Source organism: Zonotrichia leucophrys, chromosome 4A (assembly GCF_028769735.1).
Source record: "Zonotrichia leucophrys gambelii isolate GWCS_2022_RI chromosome 4A, RI_Zleu_2.0, whole genome shotgun sequence".
In the NCBI taxonomy this organism is placed as follows: Eukaryota; Metazoa; Chordata; class Aves; order Passeriformes; family Passerellidae; genus Zonotrichia; species Zonotrichia leucophrys.
Genome location: NC_088174.1, coordinates 15,823,926 through 15,839,667, shown reverse-complemented (window position 1 = coordinate 15,839,667; position 15,742 = coordinate 15,823,926). Strand labels below are relative to the sequence as shown.

Here is a 15,742-nt window from a genome sequence, read left to right as displayed (position 1 = left end):
TGGAATTTCCTGTAAGGAAATTACAATTAATAAAGAACTAAATTACAAATCCATTACATTTCAGTCACTGCAGCAGCAAAACAGAGTTTTCATGAAAAAAAAAAATCCAATAGCGTAACCTCTGGTAAAGCCTGCAAAGGCCCTGAAGGACAAGGCAGTTGGATCAATATTGGTTTATTTTAACTGCTGTGCAGCGTGAGGAGATGAGGCTGGTGATCTGAGGGGTTGTAGTGCTGTGCAGCGTGAGGAGATGAGGCTGGTGATCTGAGGGGTGGTTTATTCTAAGTGCTGTGCAGCGTGAGGAGATGAGGCTGTGCTCTGAGGGGTTGTAGTGCTGTGCAGCATGAGGAGATGAGGATGGTGATCTGAGGGGTTGTAGTGCTGTGCAGTATGAGGAGATGAGGCTGTGATCTGAGGGGTTGTTCATTCTAAGTGCTGTACAATGTGAGGAGATGAGGATGGTGATCTGAGGGGTTGTAGTGCTGTGCAGCGTGAGGAGATGAGGATGGTGATCTGAGGGGTTGTTCATTCTAAGTGCTGTACAATGTGAGGAGATGAGGCTGTGCTCTGAGGGGTGGTTTATTCTAAGTGCTGTGCAGCGTGAGGAGATGAGGATGGTGATCTGAGGGGTTGTAGTGGTGTGCAGAGTGAGGAGATGAGGCTGTGCTCTGAGGGGTGGTTTATTCTAAGTGCTGTACAATGTGAGGAGATGAGGCTGTGCTCTGAGGGGTGGTTTATTCTAAGTGCTGTGCAGCGTGAGGAGATGAGGATGGTGATCTGAGGGGTTGTAGTGGTGTGCAGAGTGAGGAGATGAGGCTGTGCTCTGAGGGGTTGTAGTGGTGTGCAGCGTGAGGAGATGAGGCTGTGCTCTGAGGGGTGGTTTATTCTAAGTGCTGTACAGCATGAGGAGATGAGGATGGTGATCTGAGGGGTGGTTTATTCTAAGTACTGTGCAGCGTGAGGAGATGAGGCTGTGCTCTGAGGGGTGGTTTATTCTAAGTACTGTGCAGCGTGAGGAGATGAGGATGGTGATCTGAGGGGTTGTAGTGGTGTGCAGCGTGAGGAGATGAGGATGGTGATCTGAGGGGTTGTAGTGCTGTGCAGCGTGAGGAGATGAGGATGGTGACCTGAGGGGTGGTTTATTCTAAGTACTGTGCAGCGTGAGGAGATGAGGCCGTGCTCTGAGGGGTCGTTACCTGTGGGGGAGATGAGGCCTGGCGAGAGCAGGCCGGGCACGCCGTGGGGCAGCAGCCGCGCGTTCTCCTGGATCGCCACTCCCAGCGAGCGCTTCGGGGGCCGGCCTGGGCGGGAGCTGCTGGCACAAGAGCACACATGAACACAACCAGGTTTTCTTGGGGAAATGTTTGCTTCCCACACACAGCATCCATTTGTACGAAATACATGAACTATCAGTGATACGAGACAATAAATATTAGAGAAGTTCATGCCAAGAACAAATAAAAAGGGAGAAATCGCTTGGTTAAACAGGGAAGAACTGCAGGGTGTCACAGGAGCCAGCAGTAAGGTTTTCCATTATCCAAGGATTCCATGACCTCAGAGGAGCTCAGTGGAGAGGGGTTATAGCAGTGACTGCTCCACAGTCTCTGCCATGCACCTGAACACAGAAAATCACAGGCTGTGATGTCCTGAGGAGATGAGGAGTTGAAACCCTGAATGCATCACCCCAAACCTTGCTTTGGACCATAGCAGGCACCTGCCTCCTCCTGAAGGCAGCATTAACTCAACCCTGAGCTTAGCAAAGCTCACCACTTACCTTACCTCACAGACTGACTAGTGGGTTTAACTACTACAGATCAAACAAGTGTTAGCCCAACCTGCCAAAAAACTCACCAGTTTGTGGATTATCAACGCAGATTTTAATCCAAAATATCATAGGCCCCTTTACAGGCTGGTTCTATTGAACTCTTGTTCTCAGCTATCACCTTCACCCCTTCCACCAGTGTGTGTACATGTCCCCATCCTCCACTGCCATCATAACACAGATTTACAGGCCAAAAAAACCCATTTGAATCGACTCTTCCTCAAACCATCTAATAAAAATGCAACCTCCTCATGTTTGGAAAAGTATTGCTGCTTCTCTTTGGTCATAACAGATTTTACTCTGTTGAATAATAGAGCTTTTGACAACATAGAGTGAAACACTGTATAAAATAACTAAGCTGCAACAATGAATGAGGTTTGAATAGAAAGCATTTCCAAAATGACTTCTAGTTCACAAAGAAATTTAAGTTAAACTTCACTCTATCAAGTTACAGTGGCAAAGCCCTCCATCAAAGCACGACAAACTCTGCATTTAAATGAAGACAACTTCCAGCAGCACTCCACAGAGGTACCATTAACCTGTTCATTTTTCACACCATGCTAGTGTTATTTTGTTTTACTGTACATCAAAGTAGCACAAAATCATTTTTTTGGTTTACTATTTTATCTCTATAAAACCATTCCCCCCTCATTTTAGCATCAGGTTTGTCCATTTTGAATTTCATTTTATTCAGTATTTTTTCCATTTTTCTTTTTGATGCTTTCAGTTGTTTATCATACCATGATGGCTGTGCAGTAAAGCTTGCTACAAGAACTGCTGGGCTGTAATAATGTAAACCTAAAATAAGAGCATTTGATTTCCAGGGGAAGTTTGATGCACACATGCATTCTCTATTAAAATCACCTGCTGAAATCATCCCCTGCACAACAAAATTTCCAACATACAGTGTTAGGTTGATACGTGGGGGTTTTGAACAAACAGGAATCATTGTTCTTTTGAATTACAGGAGCCTGTAATCCACAGGCATGTGTAAGTGCTTAGCTGGCACTTACTGTCTCTGAAAAAAACCTTACAAACCAGCTAAAATTAGCAGCTTTCTCCAGTGGAAGAGCTCAATCAACAAAACAACAAAACATTTTCTTCCCGAGCTCAAATACTAACAAATCTTTAGCAGAAAACTCCATATGTTGATATTAATCTAAGAAAAACATTTTCAAAACGCAACAAACAGCTTCAGAAGATTTTACAAAGAGACTTTTTAGTCATGATTTGTGTTTTCAGGGGACGAGGAGGGGGGACTGTGGAGTTCCAGCCCTGGTTCTGCAGTTTGTGCCCTGACAGAGCTCACATTGATGACTCTGAGCACACAGGTGGGGCAGAGCACAGCTGAAGGTGTTTCCACACCTTGATGTGACACCTGGGCCCGAGCTCTGACCCACATGGAAAGCCCAAGAGGTGAAGGAAGAGAATTTCACATCAAAAACTGACTCCATTCCCTTCCAAGACCCTGGCTGTATTTATATCCTGCATTTATATCCTCCCTCACACAGGCAAGGGAAGCTCCACTGGGAAAACTCAGCACTTGGTGTCTCGGATTGGGGACTGATGTCTTGGTGTCCTCCTGGGGAAGGGACTGATGGGCTGAAGAACAAGAAGTGTCCTTCTACCCTAGGGAAGGGGAAGTATTCCTGTAAATCAGGAACTCCTAGGGCCCAGATTCAGGGCTGGCAGCTGTAATCTGTGGCATCATAATCCGAATGGAATTGTTCCCAGCTGAATCTGTTCAAGTAAAACCCAAGTCCTTTGTCTCTAATTTTATCTCAGCTTTTAAATGAAAAGCTGGACGCTGCTCCCAGCTGACTGTGACACACCTGCAAGGACCTGTCTGGGTCTGCAACGCCGAGTTCTGCAGTTCCCAGTGCCCTGTGTCTGCTTCCCAGCAGGGACAGGGATCCCAGAGCCCCCAGCACTGCAGCACACACCTCAGAATTCCAGCTGGGCTCCCTGGATATTCCCAGGGATGTGTCACCATCAGGAACCAACAGCTTCAGCTTGGGAGGACAGCAGAACTCACAGGATGTGACAAATCTGAGTCCAAACGCTTCCACTCTGGGCCACAAACAGATTTTCTGCCATATCTGTTTAACCATGACACCAGGAATTTCACAGAGGATACAAATGTCTGCTCAAAGTCTTGGGTTTTTAGTAAGATAAGCACAAAGGACCAGTAGATGTAAGGTTTTTATGGGATTTACTTTCTGTTGTAAATGTCCTGCTGGCACCACCAAGCCATGGAATGCCACTGCTCTGTGACTCCACACTCCCCCCAAAATCCCCTATTATTGTCCCACATGCTCTAGAAATCCACCAAATTTCACCTTCGCTATTTAAAACGCAAGCAACCTCCACATTCAGCCAAAATTGCTAATAAAAGCACTGCACAGCAAACCCAAGGCAAGCAGAATTATCATTTGGGGAGAGTAAGACATAATTTGTGATTATGGAAGTATTAGCATATAAATGCTAATAGCATTAGCATATAAATATTAACTTTATTTAATATTATTGCTCATCTTTTTGTCACCCTGCTCTTTTACTGCATTTTCTTTTCACATTTTCCTTTCTCTCATTCAAGAAAGTTACATATTCAAGAAGTGTAGAAAAATCTTTTCCTCATTGGTAACAAAGGAAGTATAAACAGGAACAATCCCCTTCAAACAATTTTAAATGCATTTCTTTGAGAGCCTAAAATCTCTACACAAATTTTGTACTTGCCATCAATAGATCTTTGTAAATGGAAAACTACTCAAATCTAAATTAGGTATTAATTCAGTCAGAAACTTCTAGTTTATGGGAATCTTTTAAAAACTTTTAAAAAAACAAAAATTATGGTCCCAAGTGAAGACCATGGAGGCTAAAACAGAAGAACAGTATTGCTTCCCATGCATAACTTAAAGAAATTTATTATTTTTACTAAATAAAATAAATACTGATTAACATTAGATTGGCATTTCTCAAACCTAAAAACTCTTTGGGTCACCAATTACTTGAAAGTGAGGATGACTGCAGGTTTTGGGTTTTTAGCTGCATTTACACCATGGTTATAAAGTCATCACTGTCATCGTCTCCACCCCACAAAATCACTAACTCTTGAAAGAGAAAAATGAACGAATCTGAATGTTGTTCATTTTTTAAATTTTGGCTGAAATTAAATTTGTCAGAAAATAAATTACATTTTGAGCAGTATATTTGACAGTTGAAATTCATACAGGAAAATGCTGAGAAATTGTTCATTAATGTCTCTTTTCTTCTTTATTTTCCACTCCTGTTGAGAGCTAATTTTATTATTTTTTCTTTCAAAGTTTTATATATTCCCTTGATATCACAAGGATTTTTAATTTAAATCAATACATGAAGTAATGTTTTATTTTTGTGATTTTCTTACAGTTACTGATCAGCTCCATCTTTTGTAACTCTATTTTATGCTCATTATAGACAACCAAATTTCACCAAATCCACAAATTCATCAATGCTTTGTAAATGTAATTAATCAGTGGAAATATGCAGCACATCACTGCTGATGTATGATAGTGCTCTACTTTTGTGCTTTTAAATATAGGAGATTTACTAGAATCAGAAGAGAATTTGCATATTAATCAAGACAAATAAACATGTGGTGATTTAACTAGGAAACTGTTATTTGGATGACAATTTAATCAGCACAGGTTGAAAGGTCCATCACTGCAGCATCCTGTTTCTGCTAAAATATTGATTGCACTACTGATTTCAGTAATGCTTTATTTTACAGGGCACAAATAACCATGTAATTACTCTTTAATTGAATGGTAATTGCTTGCTGGCAATTATTTGTTAAGTTTTGGAGTGTAATTACTAGGTTATTTGTGTTTTGTGAAATAAAATGTTATGTATTAGTAGCCCAAAATATTTTCTGTATGAATGGTCTGCCAAAAGTAGGAAAGTTAGTTATGATGGCAGGAGTTTGACAAATAACACTATAGCACTAAAACTATTATTAAAAGGATCAGATGGACCTTTGAATGCTTTCCCTTTACAAAATTAACATTAGATGTAACATTTGTAAGATAAATGGAGGAATACTGTACCACAGAAGCATGATTTCCTCTGGGGTCTAGTCCACCATTTAGCATAATTTATCCTGATGTTTTGCTTTTCATTCTCTCAGCTTCTTTAGAGGAACTGAAATAGCATCCTACCCTCTGGAGAGCAAAGAATAAACCAAGTAGAAATATATTTCAACAGTACTTCATATTTCTGCAAGTGAAGTGGATTACCAGCAGCACATTATCTTAGCAGCCTATAAACTCTGTAGCCTTGGCAGCTCGCTAGATAACAAGGGAAAGCATTATGTTTTGCAGTGTCAATGAGATATGACACTTTCTGTGATATGTTTATTCCAAGCTGTGATAGATGAGGTACCCAATACTTTGATCGTTAGGATCTGAATTTTACTTCTACACTTTTTCATTTTTGTCATCAACTATTTATGAATTGGCAGGAGGCAGCCTCGCCAGGACTGCTGATTTTGGGGTTTTTTTTTTTCAAAAGAGATCCAGTTAATAAATTAATTATTGATTTCATGAGGCTGAAGCTATTTGGTACAAAAATATGCTAGTCCTGTGATTTAGGAAGCTCTCATATGTATCACAGATTTCTTCAATAGCAACATATTTTATTAGGCTTAAAGGAGAAATACTGAAGTACTGTGTGACACGCTGTGTAAATTGCCCTGCTAATAGTGGCAGTAAGTGGTGCAAGTGCTCAGACGTAAATAAAAAAGAAAAACACAACAAAAATAACACTTTAAAAAGCTAAATAAAACCCACACACACCCTCAATCGTAGTTATTTTCCTGAAACTGGCACAGGAACCAGAAATTAAATTTTTTTTCTCTTCAAAGATCATGAAATACCCCCTAGTGATTGTGCAAGGTACTTTTTGAAGTATTCACCAATAAATGTAACATCCTGATGAGTTAGAATTCTTCCCTGATACCTTCAGATTTTTAGCTGCAGCGTGGAGTTCAAATAATCTCCCTGCTTTGGCATTTATTACAAGGTTTCAAAGATGCCAGGGGTAGTTAAACTCTGCCTGACCTTTCAGTGTTTAAGGAGAGAAGCAAACCCTGACCCTGCAGCAACCTGATTCTGTCTGCTCTCGGCGCTGGCAAACTGATCACTTGTCTGGCCATGGCAGGACATTGGATCACCAGCCACATCAAAGGCAACAGGAGCCAATTCAGCAGCAGGGAAAAAGCCATCCATGCAAAATGGGCAATTAACATTAATCATACATGAAGCTGTTGGAGCTGATGAGAACCTGGTGCCCATGGCAACGCTCAGGGCAGTGCCCACACCAGGCCCTGCTCACCTGCCAGGGCACACAGGACATGTGCAGAAGGGCTCTGACACTCCACAACCTCCCTGATAGCTCAGGTTTGAGCTTTTGTATTGTTCAGATTCTGTGCTGCTTTAGCGTGGACACTGCTTTACTGTGAACTCCTTGTTAGGGCATGGTGAGCTCTGCACAGAGCAAGGAGACAAAACAATTCCTGCTCCAGCTGGGCACCAAGGACAAATGATCCAAATCTCAGCCCAAGAGCACAAACACCGTGGGCTGGAGAGAGAAAAACAAGCAGGATGGGAGTTCATAACCTAAACCTGTCACTGGACAATTAACTCAAATATGCAAATGGAGCAGAACTGATCAAAGGGAGAGACCCTGTGATCACTCGTGCATTTTGGGGCCATTTTGGTTCATCTTGGGTGCAGCCCTGGATGGGCTCTTGTGCTGCCCAAGGTGAAGCCACTGAGGCCTTTCAGTAAATCCCTACTTTATTCTTTAACTCTGTTCTAGGCCAGCCTTCACAAGGCATCATCCCCACCTGATTCTCCAGGGAATTCCAGCAGGAATGTCCAAAGAGAAAACGTCAGTGGGAGTTTGTTCTAAAGTACCACAGAGCTGAACTTTCTCTGTCACTGTGATTGGTGTTACTGTTAGAGAAAAAAAAAAAAAAAACACTCCTAAACAGCACTGAGGTGCCCAGAGCTGGGACTCCAGGGGAATATTATAACTTTATACTTTTAAGAATGGAATGTAGCACATTATCACTGTGTTCATCCTAAAAAGTCTCAATTAGTGAAAATCCAGTATTCAGAAAAATTACCCGAACTCCTTCTATTCAACTGCCACTACTATAGTGGTTCTTATTTAATAAAGTTTAATTGCTTATTTCTGAAACCAGGCATTACAAAGTAAGTTTAAAACAAAAAAAAAAAGCTTTTTGGTTAGTTGAGATTTAAAACTTTAAATAACTCTTTAATTACTTATGAGTGTGCCTGCAGATAAAACAGTACCTCAGCATTCCTGTTTTTGCTTTTTCCCTGTCAAATAAGACCACAGGAGAAAGGGGGATAACTCACCAAATTTCTGAATTTGGGGGAGATTGATGGCTGCAGACAAGCTGGAGGCTGATCCATGTTCCACACTGCCCAGCTCAATTAAGGGTGTGGCAGTGAGGAAATGGGAAGTGTTGTCCGGTTTATCTCGGCTGTTTGAGGGGCCTGTAAAGGCCCGGGGTGGCCTTGGGGCAGCCCGCGTATCGAAGGACGAGAAGAGGCTTCAGTTCTTCTTTCGGTTTTTATGTTTATTAATTGTTTATCTAAAAGATGTTCTTTCAGCTGAACAGAGATCCGCACAGCAGTCAGCCATGAGCACACTGTCTGCCCTCCCGGGCAGCCACGTATCTTTATACCCCTTGCTACGTATACAATATTTATCATTTTTCCCCAATACCATCTATTGTTATAACTCGGTGTACTCTTAGTAATAACCAATCCAAAGGTGCCACCGTGGCCAAAGAAGATGGAGGAGAGGAGGAAGAAGAAGGAGGACAGGACACACCCCAATTCCTCCATCTTACTCCTCTAAACCCCCTGTACATAAATCCTAAACCCTATTTCTCACCCTCTAATTAGCTAATCTTTTCACCATTCACCCTGGTGAAGCCCTCATCCTTGTCGTCTCCTGTGTAGGGTTAAAGTCCTGCCACCAGACACTTCTGGCAACATTCCAGGAGTCCCGAGCCCCCCCAGGGTCTCGGAGGCTCAGCATCTCAGGACTGAGATCTTGAGATCCGCCAAAGTGTGACTCCAGCAGGTGCGGGGATAAACACAGAAATTTAACAGAACTGCATGAAATCAGTAACAGTGGCATGGAGGTGCACTGGCACAGACAGAACACAGTGCATTTAGCCATGGATCACAGCCAGGGGAGCAAAGCTCCTGCTGCTGTGTCTTCATTCCCATTGTTCCCACCCTGCCTAGACCAAACCTTGCAGGAGGGGGCCTGTCCAGGCTGGAGCTGTGCCACTAACAGCACACCCAGACCACAAATCCAAATTACAGATCTGTTGTCCAAACAATGCTCCCCCACCATGTCCAGCTAAACTGAACGTGGAAGTGCCAGAGACAAGGCCAGGTTTATTCTGAGCCTTGCAAAGCTCAGCTCAGCTGCCTGGATGGCTCTGCTGGATTCTGGGTCCAGTCAGAGCTGGGAAGCACTGCACATTATAGCCAATGTTATTATCCAATTTGCACTCTGACTGGTTTTCTTTTATTTTAATCTCTTGAAGAATCAGACTGTTCAGCAGGTGGAACCAAGGCACTGAGCAGGTGTTTAGGATGTTTCCACCCGTGTGTGAGAGCTCAGCACTGGTGTGAGCAGATGAGCAGGCACTGGGATCAGCACGGGGACAACACAGCTCCATCCCAGGGCACAGGCAGAATCACTGCACACACTCCAGCCCTGTGCAAAGACATGCCAGGACACTGAGGAACCATTAATCTCCTTTCAAACAAGTTAATTCAGTCCCAATTTTTTTTAAGAATTACTTAATTTTTACACATTCGTCCACAAAAATTTCCAAGGAGAGAATCACCATTTATTACAAACATCCATGTCATGTGTCTGAATTGTATCAGCCCCTTTTAAGCTTTATTTTTGACCTGTATCTGAATTCAATGCCAATTTAGAGGAATGTATTACAGTAAAAGAGTTTTGAAATACTGCTGGTTTCCACTAAGCTGTATCTCAGTAAGCCTCCATTCAATGAAAGTTGTAAAAAATGTGACTGTTTAAGCCTATTATCCCTGGCCACAAACCCAAGAGCAAGACCTGATGCATTTACAGCCCTGAGTACCACGCAACCCAGGGGAGCTGATCCTAATTCCCTAACAGGGGTGCATTGTGCTGGGGTGGCACAGGGCTGTCAGAGCAACTTGCAGGCTGATGCAATGGGAAACTGCTCTTGCCTTAACTGTTTTTAATCTCTGCATTACAAGTTTTGGTGTTTTCACAATCTTGGCAAAGACCCTTCAAAGGCAGAAAACAGAAATTCACCTTTCAAAGAGTAATGAAAGAACACAGAACCTCTGCACCTATGTCCATGTTGAAAGGAGGAATTGCTCCCAGCAATGCAAAGGAGCCTCTATGATTAGGTGATTCTGTCCAGGATAAAATATCTGAGGGCTGAACTCTACTGCACAGAAAACACCCTGCAGTTTGCTGCTGGTCCTGGAGCAGCATGGAATGACACAGGCAGAAATGCAGGGACACAGCCCCACTGCTTCCCCTTTACCTGTCCAGATTTTGTGACTGCTGGCATTTCATTTGTTAGCTCCAGAATAGACAACATTATTATTTCTACTGCAAATGTAGAGTAGGAGAGGATTTTTCAAACAACAAAGCACAAACCTTTAGGACCATGAGAAAATAAAAGGGTAGAAGGAAATTTCTGGCAAAATTAACATTAAATTTTGTCTATAAAATCTCCATGTTTTGAAAAGACGCTAATAGAATACAGAAAACCAAAGAAGTATTATCAGTTAGGTGAGGTTTAACCTACAGGAATGTAGAAATTTTCCCTATTTTGTGAACAGGTATGCACTCACAGAGAAAATCTACCTGATGGGAACTGCAAAACAGCAATAATTGAAATGCCTGAAAGCAAATCCCACTGAGTTGTGACTGTGAGTGTGGCCAGCCCAGGGCTGACAGAGAGGTGCTTCAGCAAGAATCTGTAACTCTGTAATCTCAGCTGGGTACCAGAGCCATGGGACCACGAACATCCCAGCTGATGGGATCTCATTCCTCTCCCACTGCAGGCGAGCTCTGGGTTTCATTCCCTCCCCTAAGAGATCCCAGCATCCCTCTTTTCCTTCTTGGCGATATTCCCTCTGCTCCACCTGTCAGTTTTACCGTTCTCCCCCAAGATGAGGTAACAGATTTAGGGAATAATTGTTCTCAGCTCATAATAAGCCTCTAACACTGCTTGTTTTTTTTCTGAGCAAAAGCTTGTCTGCTTTTCCATCAACAGCTACACCAAGGAACCTTCTCACCACAGCCACAGATCATTTCCCACTGAGAAACACCAGGTCAATTCACAAATGTCTCTCTCATACACCATTGGGAAAAACTGGAAGAAGCCAACTACAGGAAAAGCAGCTCAGACTATGAAAAGCAGCATGAGTTATTCCCAAATTCAGGGATTTCCTGAACTCAAGTATGTTCTGGAGCAGATACAACAGCTGAGCAGACAAGTTGTACCTGCTGCTGATGTCTCTGAAGTTTTCCCTTCAGCCCCAAGGGTTTGACTCTCCCAAAAATTCCATTCCAAGCTCCCAGCACCATCCAGCCCTGGGCAAACACAGCCCAGCCACGACTGCCACAGAATCCCACTCACACCTCACACTCAACTCCTGCTCCTCACTCGAGGCTGCTTTAAAGGCTGCTGGAAAAGACTGCAAGAATTCAAGTAAAAGAGTGTTTGGAACCAGATTTCCTGGAGATAAATGAAAGACATACGTTTCCATGGCGGCCAGCCTACTAAATTTTGCAAGCATAAATATTTACCTAGGACTGGGGGGGTGGGGAAATCAGGAAGAAAATCACCATCTAGACCCTTCAAAGTTTAAATACTGGAACACAGAGGTCATTATTTATAACTAGAAATGGAGAACATGTCTTTTCTATGCGTGTTTCTATCATGTTATTCATCCCCTCCATATGCATTCCATTATTACCATTCTTACACCAGAAAGTAATTTCTGTGGCACTTGCTCTCTGGATGCATTCATTTTCTTTAGGCTTTCTTGTGGCTATTGATTTCCTGCTTTGTTGAAGTGCTTTGTTTCTTTCACAGCAGGCTACCCATTTTAAAACAGTTGTTCAACAAATAAAAAAATTACGTTCTAAAATTAAATTAGTTTTATCTTCCTTCATTTTTATCTGAGTTAAATGCAAGTGACACACTTCCCCTAAAGAAAAAAAAGGAAATATTTAATGCCTGCCAGCACGCAAACAAGTAAATAAGTAAAATTTTTCTTTTCTAATAAGACATATTTATTTTTATGATTGGAAACATGAAAGAAAAAGTGTATTATAAATAAAGCCTCTTTTGTACTCTTATGTTGTAATCACTGCTGTGGCCAGTGGTTTAACATCAACAAAAGAGGATTATCTGGTCCAGAGCCAAATTCAGTTAAGTCTTATCTTACTACCCTGAAAGTTGCTAAAAGAATCCTTTTTTTCTTTCAATGCAAGTGGCTCATGCTCTAACATGACAAAGTTTGCTGTCCCCTCCCACCAGACCAGTCCAAGATACTCAGATTTTATACAAGGAATACAACTACTGCTTAATCAACTGCAAAACCAAGGGAAGCAGAGTTTTGGCAGAAGGTGACACTTGTGACCTGCAGCATCTTGTTTGGATGCTGTTGGCTCAACAAGAGCAAATTCCAGAGTTCTGTGCTCCTCTGCTCCCTCAATCCTCCAATGTGCTTATTAACTAACTTGGGTGAACTGCAGGGACAAAAATCCAGGGAAGCAGATATTCTATTCTATATATCAGAATTTTTGTCATATTTCTTGCTAAAAGCGTATTAGCAAGTGCCTATTATCAGGGTACCAGAAGCCCCTCCCCAGCATTTGCCACTTACTTGTGAAATCAAACTGATCACAATTACAATATTTGTACCCTATCCCAGAGCTTGGATCCCTCCCACAACCCAAAACCATCTGCAAAGATGGTATTTTAGAAATATTTTCAGATGGATAAACTCGAAGTGTCCAGAGATCACCCCCTCCTAATCCCCTGCTTAGGAACTGGTGGTTAAGTTTATGCTCACAGGAGGGAAAAAAAAAGAGCTTTATAAGCATGCAGCCTAACTTCTTTTAAAAGGAAATAGGCTTTGAAAAAGTTTGCAGGATATAGGAAATGAAACGAAAAAATGTTTTCATTCAGTTTCCTGTTTAGATGTATGGATAGATTTGACTTCAAATAGATGAGCCACACAGAAGTTTAGTTTATAAGGGTCAGATGGTAACAGTTTCTGTTTAATCCTCAATTTACATTAACTTACAGGAAAATTAATGATTTTAAACAGGCATCAAAGTGAGGCTGTTTTTTTTCATTTCTCTAAGTTTGCTGGAGGAACAATTGTTTCCTTTATCTGTCTTCCAGAAAGTTGGTGATTGTGTTTAAGTTAAACTGCTCATTTAGCCTTCAGGCACAGCATATTATGAGTTGTTTTGCAATGAACATTGGCCCCTTACGAGTGCAAACTCTCTGACAGCTCTCTCAGATTCTTGAGCTTACTCGAGCATTTCACAAAACCACTCTTCACAACTGCACACATTATAATTTACACATTAAACCAGCAGGTTTTCAACCTCAGGTCTGTTGCCAAGAATAATCCTTCAAAACTCTTTTATCTTTTTGTAAGAGCATAATTATAAATGTGCAATTAACAGCCAAAGAAAGGTCTTAAGAAAACTCTGAGAGCAATATTGCCTGTTTTAATGTCTCAACCAGATGGTGGTTTAAAGAAAGGCATTTAAAGAAAATAAATAAAAAGTCTCATTTTTCAGTCGGCAATGATATGTCAAGTGTAAAATTTGAGATATTAAAGCCGCAGTGCCACGGGTCTGTCTAATCACCAGAAGTGCTCTTAATTCTTTTGTTTTGCTGCTGGACAGACCAAGCAGTTGTAAACATCATTACTGATATGCATCAGTACAAAAGCACAGGGACCAGAGGCAAAAGGAATTATTTGTTGCATTTTTTCCGTGAACGGAGCCCATCCAGTGACTGATTTTCCCCAAGGATGAATAATACGCTCCTTTTTGTCTTTTGTTACAACCTGAATTTGTACAGTCTAATCCTGAAGTCTTTTCCTCTAAAAATACAGGTGCTTCCCTTTTACTAATTAAACATGAGTACTGGGTAATTGTTGACATTCTCAAGTTGGAATAATCACCTTGGGCTAAATGGGTGACAGAAATTCCAGCTTAGCCTTATTCCAGATAACACTCAGATATTTTTTAAAGCTACAGAAAAATGACACAAGAAGACTCTCCCATTTGAAAACAACCCAGCTGCATTATTTTACAGCCAGGCCATAGTACCATAAAATATCTGCTTGCAACTAATTAACTTAGGAGAATTATCAAATACATCACACAGTAACTGACTGATTCAACAATAAATTCAACTGCTTAACTTAATTCTGCAGTGATGGACATCTGGCCTGCCTTGTTCAGACAATTCAATGTGTACCACTATTAACAATTTCTATAATTTTAAATATACATTTCTTTCCTTGAAATTTAAGAGCTTCAGAGTGTCGGGGTTTTCTAAAAAAAATTCAGAAGAGAAACTTCTTCAGTGTCATTAGAAGTAAATAATTTGGCATTATCAGTGATATGAAAAATGAAATCAGACTTGCACTATTTCAAGAGAGGGATAAAGAGAGATAAATAAGAACAAATTAAAGGCAACAAAGCCATCAACTGTACCCCATGTGCCACATCCTATAGCAGAGTATGCTGGAACACAGGGAATTCCTGTAGGGACAGTTACAACCTGTGGGCCCCCCACATTTCTGGGGAGGTTGTTATAATTTCCTCGCACAATAATCCCACAAAATTGATTGCTTAGCATCATTTTGGCTGTCTTTAAAAATGCAGAGACACTTAAATAACTACAACCAGAAACTTCACCTTGCACTGCACTGAAATGAGAGGGCAGCTTCAGCTCTGTACCAACAATGCACTGAAACAGTCCCATCACCTCAGTGCAAAATTCCCAGCTGCTCAAGTAATTGTTCCTCAGTAGTATTTTTAACTAACAATTTTCCTTTTTCTTAAAAACAAACAAAAATCAAAACTTGAGTTCGAGCAATGTAATTAGTTTCCAGGTCAATGACTTGTTTTCCCTTAATTTTAAAAATAGCTTTTATTGGAAAAAAAAAAAAAAACACTTTCAAGGAGCAGAGATAAGGAAGCATGAAAATCTGTTCTGTGTTCATTTCCAGTCTAGGTAGGTCCAGTAATTACTGACCTGGAGAAATAACTTCTGCTTCTGATAAATACTTAAACAACCATAAAAAGAATGATCTCAGGCTGGTGGCAGCACAGGGTGGTGTTGCCAGTAGGCAGAATAAAATCTTTTTAGAAAGGGAGTTGCAGATTTAATTGATATATGGGGGGAAAAAGAAGATGCAATACATTTAGACCCTAATTTAATGGGAAAAATCAACTAACAGAGTGCCTTGGTCTAATAAAAGATGAGTATGACTGTGAGCACTCACGGACTGAAACAGCAAATTATGGTATAGAGAAGAGCTACCTTGAAAAATCAGCAATAAAGTGATTTGGCTCTAACTATAATACCTTCATAAACATTCAGAAAAGAAAGCAGGAAGTTTAAAACAGCTCAAAGAAGAGACTACATCCACAGGAGAGAGGAAAGATTACAAAACTCTTCATAGAGATCTGAGTGAATAAAAGCAGCTTAAAATTAATTCAATTTTTTCAAAAAGCAAAATTAATGAAGTGTGAAAAACAACGAAAATTTAGCCC

General features: G+C 41.1%; 1 protein-coding gene across 6 annotated transcripts in view; it reads right to left on the bottom strand.

The window, feature by feature from the left end:
- The window catches only part of DACH2 (dachshund family transcription factor 2), a 242,185-nt gene that overhangs the window by 122,706 nt on the left and 103,737 nt on the right, over window positions 1-15,742 (bottom strand). For 4 of the 6 annotated variants that reach the window (XM_064712714.1, XM_064712717.1, XM_064712719.1 and 1 more), the window contains exon 2: window positions 1,197-1,315. In XM_064712714.1, the coding sequence (XP_064568784.1) occupies window positions 1,197-1,315 (119 nt within the window). The remainder of the gene's footprint in view (window positions 1-1,196; window positions 1,316-15,742) is intronic. The other 2 variants (XM_064712715.1, XM_064712718.1) reach the window with 1 other exon arrangement.